At 43.5% G+C, this 21,585-nt stretch overlaps 2 protein-coding genes across 5 annotated transcripts in view; one reads left to right on the forward strand and one right to left on the reverse strand.

Moving 5' to 3' along the window:
- Nucleotides 1–21,585, reverse strand: part of LOC129632424 (NACHT, LRR and PYD domains-containing protein 2-like) — a 241,784-nt gene that overhangs the window by 96,197 nt on the left and 124,002 nt on the right. The gene's annotated exons all lie outside the window — the stretch shown is intronic.
- Nucleotides 5,567–21,020, forward strand: NLRP7 (NLR family pyrin domain containing 7). The gene is made up of 8 exons (XM_055554052.1): nt 5,567–6,125; nt 7,550–9,147; nt 9,607–9,777; nt 13,275–13,445; nt 15,095–15,265; nt 15,947–16,117; nt 18,536–18,703; nt 20,490–21,020. The coding sequence occupies exons 2-8, from the start codon at nt 7,574–7,576 to the stop codon at nt 20,791–20,793; spliced, it is 2,730 nt and encodes a 909-aa protein (XP_055410027.1). The 5' UTR covers nt 5,567–6,125; nt 7,550–7,573; the 3' UTR covers nt 20,794–21,020.

The raw sequence follows: 21,585 nt of genomic DNA on the forward strand, positions 1-21,585 counted from the left end.
CTGGGAACCACTGTTCTACTCTCTTGTCTCCACAAGTTCAGCTTTTTTTTTTCCTATTCTTTTAAAAAAAATTTTAATTGGAGGCTAATTACTTTACAATACTGTATTGGTTTTGCCATACATCAACATGAATCTGCCATGGGTGTACACGTGTTCCCAATCCTGAACCCCCTTCCCACTTCCCTCCCCATACCATCCCTCTGGGTCATCCCAGTGCACCAGCCCCAAGCATCCTGTATCCTAAGATTCCACATATAGGTGATACCTTTCACCATGTGACTTTCTCTGTCAGGCTTAATTTCACTTAGCAGAATGCCCTCCAGGTTCATCTATGTGGTCACCAATGGCAGCATTTGGAGACCCAAATTAGAAGAAATTTATTTTTCAACTTTTTATTTTGTATCGAGGGTTACAGCCGATGAACACTGTTGTGATCATGTCAAGTGGATAGTGAAGGGACTCAGCCTTACCTTTAGGTGTATCCATTCTCCCCCAAGCCCCTCTCCCATCCAGGCTGCCGCAGAACAGGGAGCAGAGTTCCCTGTGCTCCACAGCAGGTCCTTGTTGGTTCTCCATTTTAAATACAGCAATATGTATATGTTGATCCCAAACTCCCTAACTATCCTTCCCCCAGTCCCTCCCCCTGGCCACCATAAGTTCATTCTCCAAGCCTGTGAGTTAGAAGCAGGCGATATAGATGGTGGGTTTTATTTCCCCTTCTCAGGGTAACAGTCCTGCCTTGTCCGTGACCTTCACCTGCCTGTTTACAGAGACCCATGGCCTGGCTTAAGTCAGTTGTAACAGCACTGGACATGCTGTTGAAGTAGGAATTGTGGCTTCTTATCAACCTAACCAGTGCTACGTTCTGGCCACAGAGTTCCTCTTTTGAATATCCGACCACCTTTGTGGGCTTGGTCTACCCTCCCCAAACTCAACTACTCCAACAGAAGGCTGTTTAATTGCACTCCTCTCCCCTGCCACCCACAAGTTATATGAACTTTGGGATGTTAGCTGACATTTCAGTCTTAATTTCTTCACTCGTAAATGAGAATGTTAAGAGCACATGTAGGGTTATGGGATGATTAAATAAAATCATGTAAAGACTGGCTCACAACACATATGATTCCAGGGATATATATGGGATTGTATTTTTTCCAGCTGCTTTTCTGAATTCTGAAATATGTGTGTGCATGTGTGAGAAACCGGAAAAGACCCTGATGCAGGGAAAGATTGAAGGCGGGAGGAGAAGGGGATGACAAAGGACCAGATGGTTGGATGGCATCACTGACTCAATGGACATGAGTTTGAGCAAGCTCCAGGAGATGGTGAAGGACAGGGAAGACTGGCGTGCTGCAGCCCATGGGGTTGCAAAGAGTCGGACACGATTGAGCAACTGAACAAAAACAGCAACAAATGTGTGAGTAAACAACTATATACTTGGTGATTTAGTTGGTTAGTTAGCTATCGGCCTTAGCTAATAGTTCAAGGCACTGACTGACAAGCCTTATCGTCTTGATTTGAACCCTGCATCAGCCAATTATAATCCTATAGCTAATTGAGCGCTACTTAAAAAAATGTTTTTTTTTCTTTAGGCTGCAATGGGTAGCATGTGGGATCTTTGTTCCCTGACCAGGGATCAAACCAGTGCCCCCTGCATCATTGGAAGTCCAGAGTTTTAACCACTGAACCACCAGGGAATTCCCCTGAACATTACTGTTTAGCATTCAAAAGACTGAAATAATCATAGCAACTACTTCATAAATTTTATGAGATTTAAAGGGTGTAATATGTGCAATGTTGTTACAATGGTTCTAAGCAATAGTTTGTTCCACAATTTTATTGTTATTAACAAAATAATAGTTTTATTATTAATAAAAATTAACACTATTATTAATTTTCATTTAAAAACCAATCATTGATACTTCCCTTTAATTATACAGGCTGTTAAACCATCCTTTAAAATGCTGAATGGCACTGCAGGCCATGGCTAACATAACCTGTTTTGGTAGCTATTAGTTTTCTCGGGCATTTTTTTTTTTTTTTCCCAGTGGCTTCTCACCAGTGCATTTCTTTCTTTCTTTCTTTTTTTTTAATTTTATTTTATTTTTAAACTTTACAAAACTGTATTAGTTTTGCCAAATATCAAAATGAATCCGCCACAGGTATACATGTGTTCCCTATCCTGAACCCTCCTCCTTCCTCCCTCCCCATACCATCCCTCTGGGTCGTCCCAGTGCATTAGCCCCAAGCATCCAGTATCGTGCATTGAACTTGGACTGGCAACTCGTTTCATACATGATATTTTACATGTTTCAATGCCATTCTCCCAAATCTTCCCACCCTCTCCCTCTCCCACAGAGTCCATAAGACTGTTCTATACATCAGTGTCTCTTTTGCTGTCTCGTACACAGGGTTATTGTTACCATCTTTCTAAATACCATATATATGCATTAGTATACTGTATTGGTGTTTTTCTTTCTGGCTTACTTCACTCTGTATAATAGGCTCCAGTTTCATCCACCTCATTAGAACTGATTCAAATGTATTCTTTTTAATGGCTGAGTAATACTCCATTGTGTATATGTACCATAGCTTTCTTATCCATTCATCTGCTGATGGACATCTAGGTTGCTTCCATGTCCTGGCTATTATAAACAGTGCTGCGATGAACATTGGGGTACACGTGTCTCTTTCCCTTCTGGTTTCCTCAGTGTGTCTGCCCAGCAGTGGGATTGCTGGATCATAAGGCAGTTCTATTTCCAGTTTTTAAAGGAATCTCCACACTGTTCTCCATAGTGGCTGTACTAGTTTGCATTCCCACCAACAGTGTAAGAGGGTTCCCTTTTCTCCACACCCTCTCCAGCATTTATTACTTGTAGACTTTTGGATCGCAGCCATTCCGACTGGTGTGAAATGGTACCTCATAGTGGTTTTGATTTGCATTTCTCTGATAATGAGTGATGTTGAGCATCTTTTCATGTGTTTGTTAGCCATCTGTATGTCTTCTTTGGAGAAATGTCTATTTAGTTCTTTGGCCCATTTTTTGATTGGGTCATTTACTTTTCTGGAGTTGAGCTGTAGGAGTTGCTTGTATATTTTTGAGATTAGTTGTTTGTCAGTTGCTTCATTTGCTATTATTTTCTCCCATTCTGAAGGCTGTCTTTTCACCTTGCTAATAGTTTCCTTTGATGTGCAGAAGCTTTTAAGTTTAATTAGGTCCCATTTGTTTATTTTTGTTTTTATTTCCAATATTCAAGCCACAGTTATCAAGACAGTATGGTACTGGCACAAAGACAGAAATATAGAGCAATGGAACAAAATAGAAAGCCCAGAGATAAATCCACACACATATGGACACCTTATTTTTGACAAAGGAGGCAAGAATACACAATGGATTAAAGACAATCTCTTTAACAAGTGGTTCTGGGAAATCTGGTCAACCACTTGTAAAAGAATGAAACTAGAACACTTTCTAACACCATACACAAAAATAAACTCAAAATGGATTAAAGATCTAAACGTAAGACCAGAAACTATAAAACTCCTAGAGGAGAACATAGGCAAAACACTCTCTGACATACATCACAGCAGGATCCTCTATGTCCCACCTCCCAGAATATCGGGCATTTGTTTAATTAGCTCAACTGTCATCTCTCCCAGGAGTATATGAACGTGTCTCCATTCTTTATGAGATAGGCTTCCAGTAAACACCATTTTTGGTTTAATTTGTACCCACTGTTTATTGGTGAAGTTAATCATCAATACATTTACTGGATTTGTATTTCAACATTTCTGGATCATAAGTGTGAGTGTTGAAAAGAGGATGAGAGATGCAACTTTTTACAGAGTGAAAGAGAAATACATTCTCAGGGTTTGTATTGTACATGTGTGCACTCCAGTACTCTTGCCTGAAAAATCCTATGGACGGAGGAGCCTGGTAGGCTGCAGTCCACAGGGTCGCTAAGAGTTGGACACGACTGCGCGACTTCACTTTCACTTTTCACTTTCATGCATTGGAGAAGGAAATGGCAACCCACTCTAGTGTTCTTGCCTGGAGAGTCCCAGGGACGGGAGAGCCTGGTGGGCTGTCATCTACGGGGTTGCACAGAGTCGGACACGACTGAAGTGACTCAGCAGCAGTGCATAGAAACATCGAATTGGCAGATACTGCTTATAAATAGTAGGTTGATACATGGCAAGATGGGATTTCAATTCCCATTTGCTTAGGCTTATTGATTGATAAGACTAAACAAAATACTATGTAGTTTATTTTGTGGGGAAACAGAAAGAAAAGTTGACAACAGTAATCAAGGCTTTTCTCCTATGTTTTGAGTGAAAATATCCAGAAAGTCTCTGGCCAAAGATCTTCCAATTTCAGCAAATCAGGGCAAAATAGAAAATACTTCTTACACACACACACACACACACAGTGTGTGTGAAGTGATGGATGTGCTAGCTTGATGGTGGTGATTATTTCACAGTGTAAATATATATCACATAGTACACCTTAAATATATAAAATGTCTATTTGTTAATTATGTTTTCAAAAGCTGGTAAAAAAAACCCAACAAACCTGACTCATGAAAAAAAATCATCATCAACAACAAAAAGACCAGAAAGAAACTTGCATGCATGCTCAGTTGCTAAGTCAAATCTGACTCTCTTCAGGCCCACAGACTGCATCAGGCTCCTCTGTCCATGGGATTTCCCGCAAGAATACTGGAGTGGGTTGCCATTTCCTTCTCCAGGGGATCTTCCCGGCCAAGGGATTGAACCCGGGTCTCCTGTGGCTCCTCCATTGGCAGGGGGATTATTTACCACTGAGCCACCTGTGGAAGCCACAAAGAAACTATATGGGACTAAAAATAAACGTGTACATGTGCAGTTGGGGCAAATTCTGGACAAAAGAAACAAAGAGACCCAAAAGCCCAACTGCCAATTTTGAAGAGCCTGGAGCAAAAGCAGAATCCTGTGTCATGCCCCCTACACTCAACACCTCCTTAGAAGGCAGCAAACCATGCAAGCCACCCCTCCAGCCCGACCCCTGGACACCCCTACCCTCTCCCCATATAAGGAACCAGCTCACCCTCCCCTCATCAGGAATAAGCAAGCTGTCCAGGGAAACTGTTTCTTGTTCTCACTTCCCCCTGCTGCAGCAGGGACCCTGGTCAAGACATGCCTGAATTTCCTGTCTGGCCTCTGATCAGTTTCTGTTAACTGGGGAAGGTCAAGGACTCTGGTGGATGTAAGAATCACCTGAGGAGCTTTTGAAGCCTCCTAGCTTCCTAAAGCCCACCCCAGACCAATTCAATTAGGATCACCAAGGGTAGGACCTGGGTAATTGCAATGTGAGTTGCATTTTCAAGATTGAGAACCAGCCACTGTTGGTGGGAGGGCCATTTCACCCTGGGCAGGAAGTCCAGCCCTTACCCTGGGGCCTGCGGGCCAATCCCAGAGCATGGGCTGGCAGGGGGGGCTTTTCTTATTGGAGATTTCATTTGTGTGAAATACCCACAGGCTGCAACTGAGTCCTAGCTGGAGGGAGGTGAGTACCGACTCTCCAGTCTGTTTCTCTGTCTTGTCTTTTAAGTCAGTGGCAATTATTGGTGGAGTCTGTAGCACTGAACGTTGCAAGCTTTAATGGATGGCATGAGGCTTTTATTATTTTTTGGCCAAGCAGCAGCCTGTGGGATCTTGGAACCCATGCCCCCTGCAGTGGAAGCACCGAGTCCTAATCACTGCAGTGCCAGGGAAGTCCCTTAGAAGGATTTTTTGAAGTCCTCAAGCTGAACTTTCTCTTTATTAGGTGGAGAAAAGACTTGGATGGGGGTAGCTGCCAATGACTTCCTATGGAATTTTTCCCCTTCTGATTGTCTTGCTTTAATTGGCACATTTCAGGTGTGGTGATGTTTTTCGATTATTGTGCTCTTCTGATTTAGCATTTTAGCATGAAAATTTTAATTTTTTTAAAGTTTTTTTTGATGTGGACTATTTTTAAGTCTTTATTGAGTTTGTTATAATATTGCTTCTGCTTCTTTTTTTATGTTTTGTTTTTTTTGGCCATGAGGCGTGTGGGATTTTAGCTCTCTGACCAGGGATTGAACCTGCAACCCCTGCATCAGAAGGCAAGGTCCCAGTCACTGGACCACCGGGGAAGTCCCTGCATGAGTGTTTTTATGTTAAATATCTTCTAACGATCATGAGCCCTTATCATACGTTGTGTTTTGAAATATTTTGCATAATAAATCTTCTGATTGGGTGTACCTCCACCCCACCCCACCAAGTACTTACTAAACCGTGTTTTTCATCTTGTGAATCATCCCTGAGTGTTGCCCATTTAATGCAGGAGGATGTAAGGATTTTTGTTTATTTCCTTCTTGTTTCACTGAGGCTTCCCTGATAGCTCGGTTGGTAAAGAATTCACCTGCAATGCAGGAGACCCTGGTTTGATTCCTGAGTTGGGAAGTTCTGCTGGAGAAGGGAAAGGCTATCCACTCCAGTATCCTTGGGCTTCCCTGGTGGCTCAGCTGGTAAAGAATCCTCCTGCAATGCGGGAGACCTGAATTCGATCCTTGAGTTGGGATGATCCCCTGGAGAAGGGAAAGGCTACCCACTCCAGTATTGTGGCCTGGAGAATTCTATGGACTATATAGTGCATGGGGTCGCAAAGAGTTGGACATGACTGAGTGACATTCACTTCAATGAGGAAATGTCAGTGATTGAGAGCACAGATTTTTGAGTTAAACTCCTGGATTTAATCTTGGCTTCAACTCAAGCAACTGTGAGAACCTGGGTCTTTGTTTCCCTATGCCCATGATCCTGTAACTAATATTTATCATAATCACCTGGAAGGTTTGTTAAAAACACAGTTTCCTGAGCCCATCTCCAGGGTTACTGATTTTATAGGCCTGGGATAGGGCCTAAGAGGAGAAGGGCATGGCAACCCACTCCAGTATTCTTGCCTGGAGAATTACATGGACACAGGAGCCTGGTAGGCTATAGTCCATGGGGTCGCAAAGAGTCAGACATGACTGAGCGACTAAAACAACAACCATCATTCTGGGAACAGTGTCTCTATCACCAGAGATGTCTGCAAAGAACATGGGTGGAGGACAGTGGGAGAAACCAGCAGGACTTGGTGCTCAGAGTCTTCCCTGAGTCCCATCGTCTCTGCTGGCCCCCCAAATGATGCTTTACCAAACATTTGCTTTTCCATCTTCACCTGTATTTCCCTCCTCCCCTTTGAGTTCAAAGCTATTACCTTCAGCAGCTTCCTTTTGTTTAAGCTGAAGATAATTTTTAAGGGGAGGGTTTCAGCCATTTTGTTGAGTTAATTCAGTTTTCCTGGGTTCTTGCTCTTGTTATTAAAATGTTTTTTTATTCTCTTGTTAATTCATCTGATGTCAATTTAATTCTTAGACCAGTCAGAAGAACCCAGGAGAGGGGAAGCCCATTTCTTCCTCCCTAATGCTGGTCCTTTACAGTATGAATGTTCCAGTTGAGTATAATCACTTTCACCTCAATGCTCTCCCCTTGCACATCAGTACAGGCGAAGAGGAGATACAGAAACACGATGGAGAAATTCTCCATCTGGAAGGATATACTGTGGTCAGGAGATGACCGTGGTTTCCACTACAACATCACCCAGAGAAGCCCCAAGCTGATAACATACCTGAACCCGCAGGCACCCACACAGTCCACCCCACTCACGATGGTGCTGCATGGTCCTGCTGGCGTCGGGAAAACCACACTGGCCAAGGAGCTGATGCTGGACTGGACGCAGGATGACCTGGCAGAGACCTCCAACTCCGCCTTCTACCTCAGCTGCAAGGGGCTCAACCACAGGGGGACGTGCACCTTTGCAGAGCTGATATCGGCCAACTGGTCACATGTGCAGGAGGACATACCAGCGATTCTGGCCCAGGCACAGAAAGTCCTGCTCATCCTCGACGGTTTTGATGAGCTGAAGGTCCCCTCGGGGGCACTCATCCACGACATATGTGGCGACTGGAAGAAGCAGAAGCCGGTGCCCGTCCTCCTGGGGAGTTTACTGAAGAGGAAGATGCTACCCAAGGCCACCTTACTCATCACCACCCGACCGGGAGCCCTGCGGGAGCTGCGGCTCTTAACAGAACAGCCGCTCTTCATAGAGATCGAGGGGTTCTTGGAGGAGGACCGTAAGGCATATTTCCTGAAACACTTTGAAGAGGAGAGTCAGGCCCTGCGAGCTTTCAACTTGATGAAGAACAACGCGGCTCTGTTCCAGCTGGGCTCGGCGCCCTCCGTGTGCTGGATGGTCTGCACCTGCCTGAGACAGCAGATGGAGAGCGGGGAGGACCCCACCGCCACCTGCAGGACGACCACGGCCCTGTTCCTGCACTTCCTCTGTGGCCGCTTCGCCCCACCGCACAGCGGCGGCCCCAGGCGGGGCCTCCAGGCTCCGCTCAAGCCCCTGTGCCTCTTGGCTGCTGAGGGCGTGTGGACACGGAGCTCTGTGTTCGATGGGGAAGACCTCAGGCGACTTGGGGTGGACCCGTCTGCCCTCTGTCCTTTTCTGGACAGGAATATTCTCCAGAAGAGCGAAGATGGCGAGGCCTCCTACTCTTTCATCCATCTCAGTGTCCAGCAGTTTCTGGCCGCCATGTTCTATGTCTTGGAGCCGGAAGAGCAAGAGGAGGAAGGGCTGGGCGGCCGCCGGTGGCACGTTGGGGATGTGGGGAAACTGCTGTCCAAGGAGGAAAGGCTGAAGAACCCCAGCCTGACCCACGTCGGGTACTTCCTGTTTGGCCTCTGCAACGCAAGAAGGGCCATGGAGCTGGAGACGACTTTCGGCTGTCTGGTATCAACGGAGATCAAGCGGGAGCTACTGAAATACACATTGATGCCCCATGGGAAGAAATCCTTCTCGGTGACGGACACGAAGGAGGTTCTGAGCTGTCTCTACGAGTCTCAGGAGGAGCAGCTCGTGAAAGATGCTATGGCCCATGTCAAGGAGATGTCCATTCACTTGACGAATACATCTGAAATGATTCAGTCTTCCTTCTGCCTTAAACATTGTGCCAACTTACAGAAGATCTCACTGCAGGTAGGAAAGAAGATATTCCTGGAGAATGATCCTGCATTGAAATCAGATCCTCAGAATGAGATGTAAGAACTCAGTTTTTTTTTTTTTTTTTTTTTTAAACTTTGCTAGTTCTCCCATCTTCAGCTTCACACTGTTTTAGGAAGAGGACCGAGTCTCCTATGACTCCTTCTGGTTTAGGGTCTGAGTTCTCACTGAAATTTCTTCCTGCCGCGTCACCATTAAAGCTGAGAAACACGATATTCAGATGAGGAATGGGGGCTTTGGAACCTTACTTTTAGTGTCATTGTTGACATGTGGGCTCGCATGTTCTAGACATCTCATATAATTTCCTCCCCTGCCAGTTCTTTTCAAAAATTTTGTTTTCATATATAGTCACCATGCCATCCATTACATCCCAGGGCTTTGTTATCTTACAACCAGATGTTTGTACCTTTTGAAGAGCTCACCAGTTTTTCCACCACCCCTGCCCTTTTGTTGATGGTTCTCTTTCATAGACGTTCCTGTCTGTGCGTTTCTCCTAGGTCACAGCACGACCATCATTCTCTCCAACTCTGGGCAGATCTCTGCTCTGTGTTCAGTTCAAATGAGAACCTGAACTTTCTAGATGTGAAGGAAAGCTTCCTGAGTCACTCCTCAGTGAGGATTCTTTGTGAGCAGATAACCCACGTCACCTGTCGTCTCCAGAAAGTTGTGTAAGTGGCAGCTGATCCTGCAGTTCAGTTCAGTTCAGTCATGTCTGACTCTTTGCAACCCCATGGACTGCAGCACGCCAGGCCTCCCTGTCCATCACCAACTCCCAGAGTTTACTCAAACTCATGTCCATTGAGTCAGTGATGCCATCCAACCATCTCAGCCTCTGTTGTCCCCTTCTCCTCCTGCCTTCAACCTTTCCCAGCACTGGGATCTTTTCCAATGAGTCAGCTCTTTGCATCAGGTGGCCAAAGTATGGGAGTTTCAGCTTCATCATCAGTCCTTCCAATGAATATTCAGGACTGATTTCCTTTAGGATGGATTGCAATAGGCATTTAAAATGTGAGAGCAGTATTGGAATGTCAAATCAGGCTCCATTCAGCCAGGTGGTCAGAATACAAAGAATTGGAACAGTTGCTTAAAAAAAAAGATTTACTTATTTATGGCTATGATGGGTCTTTGTTGCTGCACAGGCTTTCTCTAGTTGTGCAGATCGGGGGCTTCTCATTGAAGTAGCTTCTCTTGTTGCAGAGCATGGGCTCTAGAGTGCAGGCTCAGTAGTTGTGGTGCGTGTGCTTAGTTGTCCCATGGCATGTGGAGTGTTCCTGGACCAGGGATCAAACCTGCGTCCCCTGCACTGGCAGGTGGATTCTTGACTACTGGACCAGTGGAGAAGTCTTCCATGCAGCCCTTAATGGTCCATATGTTCAAGGAGTCTGTAACTTATTTGCTGACTTATAGTCCATAACTTACTGTAGCTTGAATGAAAACTGTGTATGGAAATGCAAATGACTACATGGGGATATGGTAGGAAGTGATTTATTTTTTACCAGAAAAAGTCAGGCATTGAGGAGGAGGAAAAGCTGTGTGTGGACTGAATGCTGAAAGAAATAAAGGACATAATACTGTCTGAGAGGAAGAAAATTCTCTCTATACTTCTGGCTGGTTGGAAAATGAAATTGATATGAGACAGATTAGGAAAAGAAAATCAAACATTTAATAGCATCTATACATGGGAGAGACCCAGAAAAACTGAGCAACTACCCCAGTGACTGAAATCTTCATGTTAACTACAACCTTCTGTTAAAGAGAATAAAGGATGATGAGGGTTGTGGTTTGGGACTTCAAAGGGGAGGAAGGCAAATCACTTGGAGATGGAAATCAAATGTTTGGTAGACGAAGCATCAGATCTGTATCTCCTGCTTTGGCAGGTGGAATCTTTACCACTGAGCCACCAAGGAAAGCTTGGTTAAAGGAACAGAACTAAATTCTTCAGGAAGTTAGGGGAAAGATCAAAATGTCTTCCCAAGTGTTTTCAGTTCTTGTTTATTCTCAACTTGAAATAATCTTTACATCAAAGAGACATTTTGGGGTGACAAATTTTGTTCCCCTACAATAAAAAAAGGATAGAGTTTCTCAGAAGATCAGCATAAGCAAAGAAAAGAGCATCAAACCCTTTACCATCGAATTCCATCTTCCTTCTCATCATCATATACTGCTCCCACTAGTGGTCTGTCCTTCTCTTCTTTCCAGATATCACTCCACTGACTAATTCTACAAGTAAGTTCAGTTCAGTCACTCAGTCGTGTCTGACTCTCTGTGACCCCATGGGCTGCAGCACTCCAGGCTTCCCTGTCCATCACCAACTCCTGGAGCTTGCTCAAACTCATGTCCATTGAGTCAGTGATGCCATCCAACCATCTTATCCTTTGCCATCACCTTCTCTTTCTGCCTTCAATCTTTCCCAGCATCAGGGTCTTTTCCAAGGAGTCAGTGCTTCGCATCAGGTGGCCAAAGTACAGGAGTTTCAGCTTTAGCATCAGTCCTTCCAATAAATATTCAGGGTTGATTTCCTTTAGGATTGACTGGTTTGATCTCCTTGCAGTCCAAGGGACTCAAGAGTTGTCTCCAACACCACAGTGCAAAAGCATCAATTCTTCAACATTCAGCTTTCTTTATAGTCCAACTCTCACATCCATACCTGACTACTGGAAAAAATCATAGCTTTGACTAGATGGACCTTTGTTGGCAAAGTAATGTCTCTGCTTTTTACTATGCTGTCTAGGTTGGTCATAGGTTTTCTTCCAAGAAGCAAGCGTCTTTTAACTTCATGGCTGCCATCACCATCTGCAGTGATTTTGGAGCCCAAGAAAATAAAGTGTCACTGTTTCCATTGTTTCCCCATCTATTTGCCACGAAGTGATGGGACCAGATGCCATGATTTTCATTTTCTGAATGTTGAGTTTTAAGCCAACTTTATCACTTTCCTCTTTCACTTTCATCAAGAGGCTCTTTAATTCTTCTTTGCTTTCTGCCATAAGGGTGGTGTCATCTGCATATCTGAGGTTATTGATATTTCTACCGGCAGTCTTGATTGCAGCTTGTTCTTCATCCAGCCTGGCATTTTGTGTGATGTACTCTGCATATAAGTTAAATAAGCAGGGTGACAATATACAGCCTTGATATACTCCTTTCCCAATTTGGAACCAGTTTGTTGTTTCATGTCCAGTTTTAACTGTTGCTTCTTGACCTGCATACAGATTTCTCAGGAGGCAGGTCAGGTGGTCTGGTATTCCCATCTCTTTCAGAATTTTCCACAGTTTGTTGTGATCTACACAGTCAAAGTCTTTGGCATAATCAGTAAGGCAGAACTAGATGTTTTTTTCTGGTATTCTCTTTGCTTTTTTGATGATCCAATGGATGTTGGTAATTTGATCTCTGATTCCTCTGCCTTTTCTAAATCCAGCTTGAACATCTGGAAGTTCATGGTTCATGTACTGTTGAAACCTGGCTTGGAGAATTTTGAGCATTATTTTGCTAGCGTGTGAGATGAGTGTAATTGTGCAGTAGTTTGAGCATTCTTTGGCATTGCCTTTCATTGGGTTTGGAATGAAAACTGACCTTTTCCAGTCCTGTGGCCACTGCTGAGTTTTCCAGATTTGCTGGCATATTGAGTGCAGCACTTTCACAGCATCATCTTTTAGGATTTGAAATAGCTCAACTGGAATTCCATCACCTCCACTAGCTTTGTTCATAGTGATGCTCCCTAAGGCCTGCTTGACTTCTCATTCTAGGATGTCGGGCTCTAGGTGAATGATCACACCATCATGGTTATCTGGGTCATAAAGATCTTTTTTTGTATAGTTCTTCTGTGTATTGCCACATCTTCTTAATATCTTCTGCTTCTGTTAGGTCCATACCATTTCTGTCCTTTATTGACCCCATCTTTGCATGAAATGTCTCCCTATCCCCATCTTGACTTGTGACTTATCCTTGTACTCTGTGTTCCCAGCACCATCCATCTGCAACACACAAAACAGAACCCCTTCTTTTTATATTCCCTATCCCCAGGTCAGGAATATTCCCTTAGAGAAGGGAATGGCTACCTACTCCAGTATTCTTGCCTGTAGAACCCCATAGACAAAGGAGTCTGGCAAGGTAGAGTCCATGGGATTGCAGGAGTCGGACACAACTGAGTGACTAACACTTTCACTTTCAGGATTAAAAATGTCTCTCCTGCCAGTGCTTACCGGGACTTCTGTCTGGCTTTCATTGGTAAGAAGACTCTGACACACCTGGTTCTGGAAGGCAGTGTCCATGGTGATAAGATGCTGCTGCTGCTGTTGTGTGAGATCCTGAAACATCCAAGATGTAATCTTCAGTATCTGAGGTAGATCTCATGTCATTGCTGTCCTCAGCATAAGGATGCTGTGAGTTCTGAACAAAACAGCAGATTGCTATGCTGATCAGGCACCATGCTAAACAGGGGAGCATATTCCCAGATATTAATAGAATATTGATGGTATGTCAGCCAATAATCTTCCCCCAGCCAGCTAGTCTTCTGGACTGACTAGTAAGCCCTGAATGCAAAGAAACACTCAGAATTTCATTAAATTAGAAAAAAAAATCTATTACTCTGTTCAGTTCAGTTGTCAGTTGTGTCCAGCTCTTTGTGACTCCATGGACTGCAGCATGCCAGGCTTCCCTGTCCATCACCAACTCCAGGAGCTTATTCAAACTCATGTCCATTGAGTTGGTGATGCTGTCCAACCATCTAATCCTCTGTTTTCCCCTTCTCCTCCTGCCCTCAATAAATGATGTTTCTAAGTGGATTACCAAATCTTCAAAATGACAAATGGCTGATACACAGTCTCCTAGTTTTGCTCATTGACTTGAGACACTTTACATTTTGCCTTGTATTCAAATTATTTAAATTAACTTACAGTGTCCTTTTTATAGGTTAAACTTTGAGGGAGGAAAGGCACTGGTTTTTAAGAACTCCACGTTTACTTATGACATATATTCTAGTAGGCAGAGTATGGATTGATTATATTCTTTATTTGATTAACCTAAAAGGTATCCTCTCTCCCCAAAGTACAGATGCAAGAAAAAAAGAATATTAAAAAGTTCAACTAACTTGTGAACTTGAGCAAACTCTGGGAGATAGTGAAGGACAGGGAAACCTGGTGTGCTGCAGTTCCTGAAGTCTGAAAGAGTCAGCATGACTTAGCGACTGAGCAATAACAACAACAACTTGTAAATATTGTGAATGTAGCAAGGGGCAGAGCCATGATTCAAACAAGCTTGTCCTAAAGTCCTGTATTCTGATCTGTATCTACAAGAGCAGCTGAGCTTCAGACCCCATGTGATGGATTAATGGATTGCCCTGATGTTCTCTAAAATAGCTGTATCACATTCATTTTGATCCACAGAAGTTTCCAATTATTCTGGCAACACAAACTTCAAACTTTGGACCCAGCTGCCTAAGTATTCAATTGTTCCTCCTTGTTTTAGTTAGCATATTCCCTAATAACTTCTGAAGTTGAAGTTTGAGTATCAGGCATTAACTTTTTTCTATTAGAATCACGTTTAAATTTAAGTGGAAGGTGAGGATATATGGATATGTATCATTGATTCATTTTGTCATACAATAGACTAATATAACATCATAGAGGCCACTATACTCCAATAAAGATTGATTAAAAAATATAAGTGGAATTAGGACAGACTTAGTTCAAGAAAAATGATGATATAAAAGGTGGGGTTTGAGAAAATAGCAGACCACATTGGCAAAACTTCACGCAGAATTGTATCATGGAGTTTCTCTCTTCTTAGCGATGAGGCTGCATGCTGACCCAATGGGCATGGAGATACTTGAGGAAACAAAGGAGCTCCGTTTTCTAATAGTTCAGGCCAGGGTTTGACACGTGTTGAAGTAGAATGAGATGAGAGTCAGAGGTAGAGTCTTCAGGGAAGGATAATAAGCTGACAGGGTCTCTGCCCTCCCAGAAGAATGACTTGCCCCCGTTTATCCCACAGGCTGGGGTCTTGTTCTGACACCACTCGGCAGTGGGCTGACCTCTCCTCCGCGCTCAAAGTCAACCAGTCCCTGAGATGCCTGGATCTCACGGCCAGTGAGTTCCTGGATGAGGGTGTCAAATTGCTGTGTTTGACTCTGAGACACCCGAAGTGCGTCCTGCAGAAATTGTCGTAAGTCCCTCTTTTCCCGGGGAGCATCTTCATCTTAGGTCTGGAGTCACATAGAGAAGAGCAGTGGTAAGACCAGACTTACAGGGCAAATCTTATGGGACTTCTTACTGGGGGAGAGCCCTGATTCCCTTTTTTGGTCCCAGGTGGGTGATGCATGCTTAAAAAAAAGTGTGTGTGTGTGTGTGTGTGTGCACGCGCGCGCACAGTTATGTCTGATTCTTTGCAACCAGTGGACTATAGCCGACCAGACTCCTCTGTCCATGGGTGTTTCCTGGCAAAAGTACTGGGGTGGGTTGCCATGCCCTCCTCCAGGGGCTCTTCCCAGGGATAAAATCCACATCTCCTGCATTGGCAAGTGGATTCTTTACCACTGAGCCACCAGGGAAGCCCACATTTAAAAAATATTATTAATTAATTAGGCTGTGCTGGGTCTTAGTTGCTTACAGCATGTGGAATCTTAGTTTCCTGGCCAGGGATGGAACCCGGGCCCCTCACATTGGGAGTGCAGAGTCTTAACCACTGGACCACCAGGGAAGTTTGCCTGCCTTTCTCTCATTCCTGGTCCTTCGGGCTTTGATCACTAGCATAGGATAGAGCAGGTGGGGACTCTCAAGAAGGGCTGTCAGCTGAGAAGTTTGAACTTTGGAAATGTCTTACCACGTATGTGGTGCTTTTTTGCAGGTTGGAGAACTGTCAGCTTACACAAGCCTGTTGTAAGGAGCTGTCTTCTGCTTTGATTGTCAACCAGAGGTTGACCCACCTGTGCTTGGCCAAGAATGACCTTGGGGATGGCGGGGTGAAGATTCTGTGTGAGGGCTTGAGTTACCCAGAATGTCAGCTGCAGACCTTGGTGTAAGTCCCTGCTGGCTTCTGTGTGTGTACGTGTCTGTGTGTTGTATGTATACATACACACCTGGATTCAAGTAGGACAGACCCTGGAGCACTTGATAATTCCTCTTGAATGAAACCAGCAAGATCCTGGTGGAAATTAGGAAAAGAACAGGTAGAAACAGAAGCTAATGCCTGCATGTTTTTAAAGAGTAAGGTTGACCTGCCAGCCTCTTTCTCCTCTGAGAATTCAAGATAAGCAGTTAATTCTCAGGTCTGATGTTCTGTGTATATTCTGAAAATTCACATGAAATCTGCCAGTAATTAGGAGTGGATTGAGTTACACAGTAGGGTTTAAGACTGGAAAGCAGAATCAGAAATTCAGTTTATAGTGGCAGAGAGAGAAAAGGAAAATGTCATTTCTGCCTCAATAGTGTTCATTAGAAGAATATAAAACTTCCTGTATGATGTCACACAGATTGCTGTGTTTTTTTTTTGAATTTTTAAGAATTCATCATTTTCATTTTTTTAATTTTTAAAAATGTATTATCATTTTCATTGTGATTACTAATTTTATTGTAAGAATGCTTAAAATGAGATCTAGCCTCCTAGATTTTTACTTTTAAACTTTATTCTATATTGGAATATAGCCAACTAACAATATTGTGATAGTTTTTTCAAAACTTTTTATTTCATATTGGGAGTTATAGCCAGTTAACAATGCTGTGATAGTTTCAGGTGAACAGTGAAGGGACTCAGCCATACATACGCATGTATCCATTCTCCCAAACTCCTCTCCCATCTAGGCTGCCACACGACACTGAGCAGAGTTCCCTGTGCTGTACAGTAGGTCCTTGCTGGTTGTCTATCTTAAATATTGCAGCACGTACTTTAGACTTTCCTGTTCTAAAGGCAGAGTTGATTTAGGTGTCTAATCAACAAAAAGTGTCTGATACTTAGTACTTACTGTGCATCAGGTATTCTACTAAATTTTACAAGAATTAAAAAAAATCCTTACAAGCACATGCCATAGTTACCTTTATTTCAGTTGTGCTAATTAGCTAATTAGAAAACCAAAGTTTAGTCACTGAGTTTGCCCATGGTCACACCTTTGTAGTAGGTGTGAAGCCCCCTGTATACATCGAGTTGTCAATGATCATTATCTTAAAAACATAAAGGCATTGTTTGACCAAACCTTCATTTTGTAGGCTGTCAAAACTTGGAATTTTAGATTTTGCTTCAGCTCCTCTCCCCAAGCTCCCCAGGTTCAAGTATGAGTTTTTTGGGTCTCACACAGTACAGAGCATGGCATCTTTTGGTCCAGCTACCATCCACCTGCTCATTGTCTTGTCACTTCAGACTCTGCTGCTATTACACCATGCTTAGGGCACAAGGTATTCAGGGGAAATCTGTCTAGTATCATGAGAACACCCTTCTCTGTGGTCAGGAGGATTTGTAGGCATCTAAGCTTCTTGGAGAGTCTACAGTGTTTTAATGAGAAACACAGCCTCTCAAAGTCAGGAACATGAAGGTTTTGGTGTACCGAGTTATGCTGGGACAAATACAGGGCTTGAAATAAAACACGAGACAGGGAGCATGGAATCCCAAAGACCTGATTGTGCAGGAAAGAAAGGAGGCTTCGCATTCTGTCTCAGGTCTGTCTGAACCCAGATCCCTTCACCTGCATGACATGCTGTCATGGAAGGAAAACCTGTATCTCGGGTGTGTGTCTTTTTCTCCAAAATGAAAGGGGGCAGATGAAGGCCAGCTGAACACTCTACCACCTAGGCAGGGTGGAAACGCTCATCATTCCATGTATGTGTGTGTTTTTTTTTAAAATGTATTAATTTGGCTGCATCATGGAGCGCAGGCTCAGTAGTTGCAGTGTGGGGTGGGAGGGCTGGTTGCTCCACATGTGGAATCTTAGTTCCCCCGACCAGGGATCGAGCCTGCGTCCCCTGCATTGCAAGACAGATTCTTAACCACTGGGCCATCAGGGAAGTCCTTCCATTTGCATGTCTTTATGTACAATCCTTGGAGAAGGCAATGGCACCCCACTCCAGTACTCCTGCCTGGAAAATCCCATGGACAGAGGAGCCTGGTAGGCTGCAGTCCATGGGGTCACTGAGGGTCGGACACGACTGAGCAACTTTGCTTTCACTTTTCACTTTCATGCATTGGAGAAGGAAATGGCAACCCACTCCAGTGTTCTTGCCTGGAGAATCCCAGGGACGGGAGAGCCTGGTGGGCTGCTGTCTATGGGGTCGCACAGAGTCAGACACGACTGAAGTGACTTAGCAGTAGTAGCAGTATGTACAAGCCTACCTGAAAGCGTGTGACTAGAGATAGAAAATAAGTATTAATAGCTGGACGTAACCGCCACATCACAGGGTATATGTCACAGAGGGATAATCGAATCTCTTCATACAACTGTCTTGGCAGACTGCGTCATTGCAACATAAACAGACATGGCTGCAAGTACATCTCAAAGCTTCTCCAGGGAGACTCCAGCCTCACCAGCCTGGACCTGGGTTTCAACCCCATAGCCACTGGACTGTGTTTTCTCTATGAAGCTTTGAAGAAACCAAATTGTAACCTGAAATGTCTAGGGTAAGTTGTTTTCTTCATTTTAAAGATGTTTGAAAATATTTTTGGTTTTTCTTTTTTGCCAGCAATGAACAACTGAAATTTTGTCTTTTCATGGCATTATGGCTCATTTTCTTTCTTTCTTTTTTTTTTTTAAATTATTGGAGTATAGTTGATTTACAATGTTGTGCTAATGTCTACTGTACAGCAAAGTGAATCAGTTACACATATATCCCCTCTTTTTTAGTTATCTTTTCCCATATAGGTTATTACAGAGTATTGAGTAGAGTTCCTTGTGCTATACAGTAGGCCCTTATTATCTATTTTATGTATAGTAGTGTGTCTGTATCAATACCAAGCTCCCAATTTAAACCCCTGCAGCCTTGTTCCCCTCTGGTAACAATAATTTATTTTCAATATCTGTGGCTCAGCTTCTGTTTTGCATAGGCCCTTTTGTACTATTTCTTTGGATTCCACATATAAGCATTATCATATGATATGTCTTTCTCTGACTTGCCTCAGTCAGCGTGTCATAGAGATTATGCCATTGTCTCTGAACTAGTCTGCGGGTTTTGATTCTTGATTTCCTGATGTTGGGTCTCAATCCATCACCCTGAGATGTCTTTTAGCTTGCAAGCCAGGCCACAGCACGTGTGTTTCAAGACACAAAAGTTCCTTGAGTCACTGTGGATAAAAATCAGAAGGTTTTTTTGTGTTGGCTTTTTTTCACTTGGGTTTTTTCATAACAGCTTTCAGAAAAACCCAAATAAACTTTTTTTGCCTACCCAACATAATAGCCTACAAAAGTCTACGTACTCAGTTGCTAAGCTGTGTCTGAATCTTTGTGACCCCATGGACTGTAGCCCACCAGGCTCAGACTCTGTCCATGGGACTTCCTAGTTAAGAATGCTGGAGTGGGTTGCCATTGCCTTCTCCAACAAGAGTCTATGGGATCCTATAATTAGTTATGAGCCACTCTTTCTTTTTTAAATTGTTTATTGAATACTTTAAAACTTTTATTTTTAATTGGAGGATAATTGCTTTACAATATCATGTTTGTTTCTGCTATATATGAACATGAATCGGCCATAGGTATATGTATGTTGCCTCTCTCTTGAACCTCCCTCCCACCTGCTAGCCCATCCCACCCCTCTAGGTTATCACAGGGCACTGGATTTGAGCTTCCTGGGTCATATTGTATATTCTCACCGGCTGTCTAATTTTACATACAGTAATGTATGTTTCAGTGCTACTCTCTCCATTAGTCCCATTCTCTCCTTCCTCCACTGTGTCCACAAGTCTGTTCTTTGTCTGCGTCTCCATTGCTGCCCTGCAAACAGGTTCATGAGTACCACATTTCCAGATTCCGTGTATATCGATGTGTTAATATACTATATTTGTCTTTCTCTTTCTGACTTACTTCACTCTGTGTAATAGTGGGCCATTCTTTCTGCTGCCCTGCGAACTTGGCATTTCAGCTATACTGGCTTCCACCTGCTGAGTTATCATCATGGTTCACTCTGTATTCTACTTCTTTTTTCTCATATCGTCTTTCCAATGTGGAATTCATGGACTACCACCAACCTACCTAACCCTCCTCTGTTTTAATAATCCTATTTATTTTAGTCTAATACCGTTATCCCGTCTTCAAGACAACATGACCTGATGTGGCTAAAATAAGCTCCATGAAGAGAATAACATTCATGTCTTCCCTACTAAGTCCCCAGGGAGTAAGGGTGTGCCTGGCCATCCAGTAGGTTCTCCATTAAGAACACGCTTACATGAGTGGCTTTCTGTACTTCCTCTACAGGCTCTGGGGCTGCTCCATCACCCCTTTCAGTTGTCAGTATCTCGCTTCTGCTCTAGTCAGCAGCCAGAGCCTGGAAACACTGGACTTGGGCCAGAACACATGGGGACAGAGTGGCATCATGGTGCTCCTTAAGGCTTTAAAACAGAACCATGGCTCCTTAAAGACACTCAGGTTGAAGATGGACAAATCTACTGTGGAAATCCAGAGGCTGCTGAAGGACGTGAAGGAGAATAATCCCAGACTGACCATTGAATGCAATGATACCAGAACAACCAGATCCTCATGTTGTGACTTCTTTTCCTGAACACGCTGAGATATTTCTCTTATGTGTCCCCAAAGGGGGTGACCCAATATCTCTAAGACATCTCGTTCATGAAGGCCAGAATGTCACATGTCAATCTCTGGATCAGAATGTAGAACTGAACACTGGGTTTTCACTCTCTGGTTTCTGGGAATATCCACACAAGTCACATAACCACTTGATGTTAAAATGTGCTCTCTCACAAGGATAATAAAAGGCAAAGCACTTTGTTTGATGCTGTATTTATTCACACACCCAACTGCTTACTTAGAGTAAACTTCATTTCTGGCATACTTAGTCTAGGAAAAAATATTACAAAGTTCATAGATGATTATGTGCGTTCCTTCTGTTTTTCTTCCCTATGCGTGTGTGCTCAGTTGTGTCCGCTCTTTGTGACCTCATGGACCTTAGCTCACCAGTCTCCTTTGTCCATGGGATGTCCCAGTCAAGAATTCTGGAGTGGGTTGCCATTTCCTCCTCCAGGAAATCTTCCCCACCCAGGGATCAAACCTGCATCTCCTGCATTGGCAGGTGGATTCTTTACCACTGAGCCACCAGGGAAGCCCCCATAGTAACTTTAAGACTTTTGGATACCAGTATTTAGTGGGACATGTCTAGGTAAGGATTTCAAGGGAATAGATGATGGAAGAATTGAGTATGGATAGGAGTGCTCAGGTTATTTGAGGCAAGGCTGATTGAGTCCAAATTCAGCCTTCTACTTGAGTACAAAGCTCACAGGTAGGATTTACATTTTTATTTTTTTATTATTTTTTATTTATTTTAATTGGAGTAAGT

The sequence above is a fragment of the Bubalus kerabau genome, chromosome 17 (genome assembly GCF_029407905.1).
Source record: "Bubalus kerabau isolate K-KA32 ecotype Philippines breed swamp buffalo chromosome 17, PCC_UOA_SB_1v2, whole genome shotgun sequence".
In the NCBI taxonomy this organism is placed as follows: domain Eukaryota; kingdom Metazoa; phylum Chordata; class Mammalia; order Artiodactyla; family Bovidae; genus Bubalus; species Bubalus kerabau.

Excerpts from the sequence above, each read along its gene's own strand:
- NLRP7 (XM_055554052.1), top strand. The coding sequence starts at position 7,574 with ATGGAGAAATTCTCCATCTGGAAGGATATACTGTGGTCAGGAGATGAC. Across the intron at positions 9,778-13,274 it reads TGTCGTCTCCAGAAAGTTGT|GATTAAAAATGTCTCTCCTG; the intron begins GTAAGTGGCAGC and ends TTTCACTTTCAG. Across the intron at positions 18,704-20,489 it reads TGTAACCTGAAATGTCTAGG|GCTCTGGGGCTGCTCCATCA; the intron begins GTAAGTTGTTTT and ends CTTCCTCTACAG.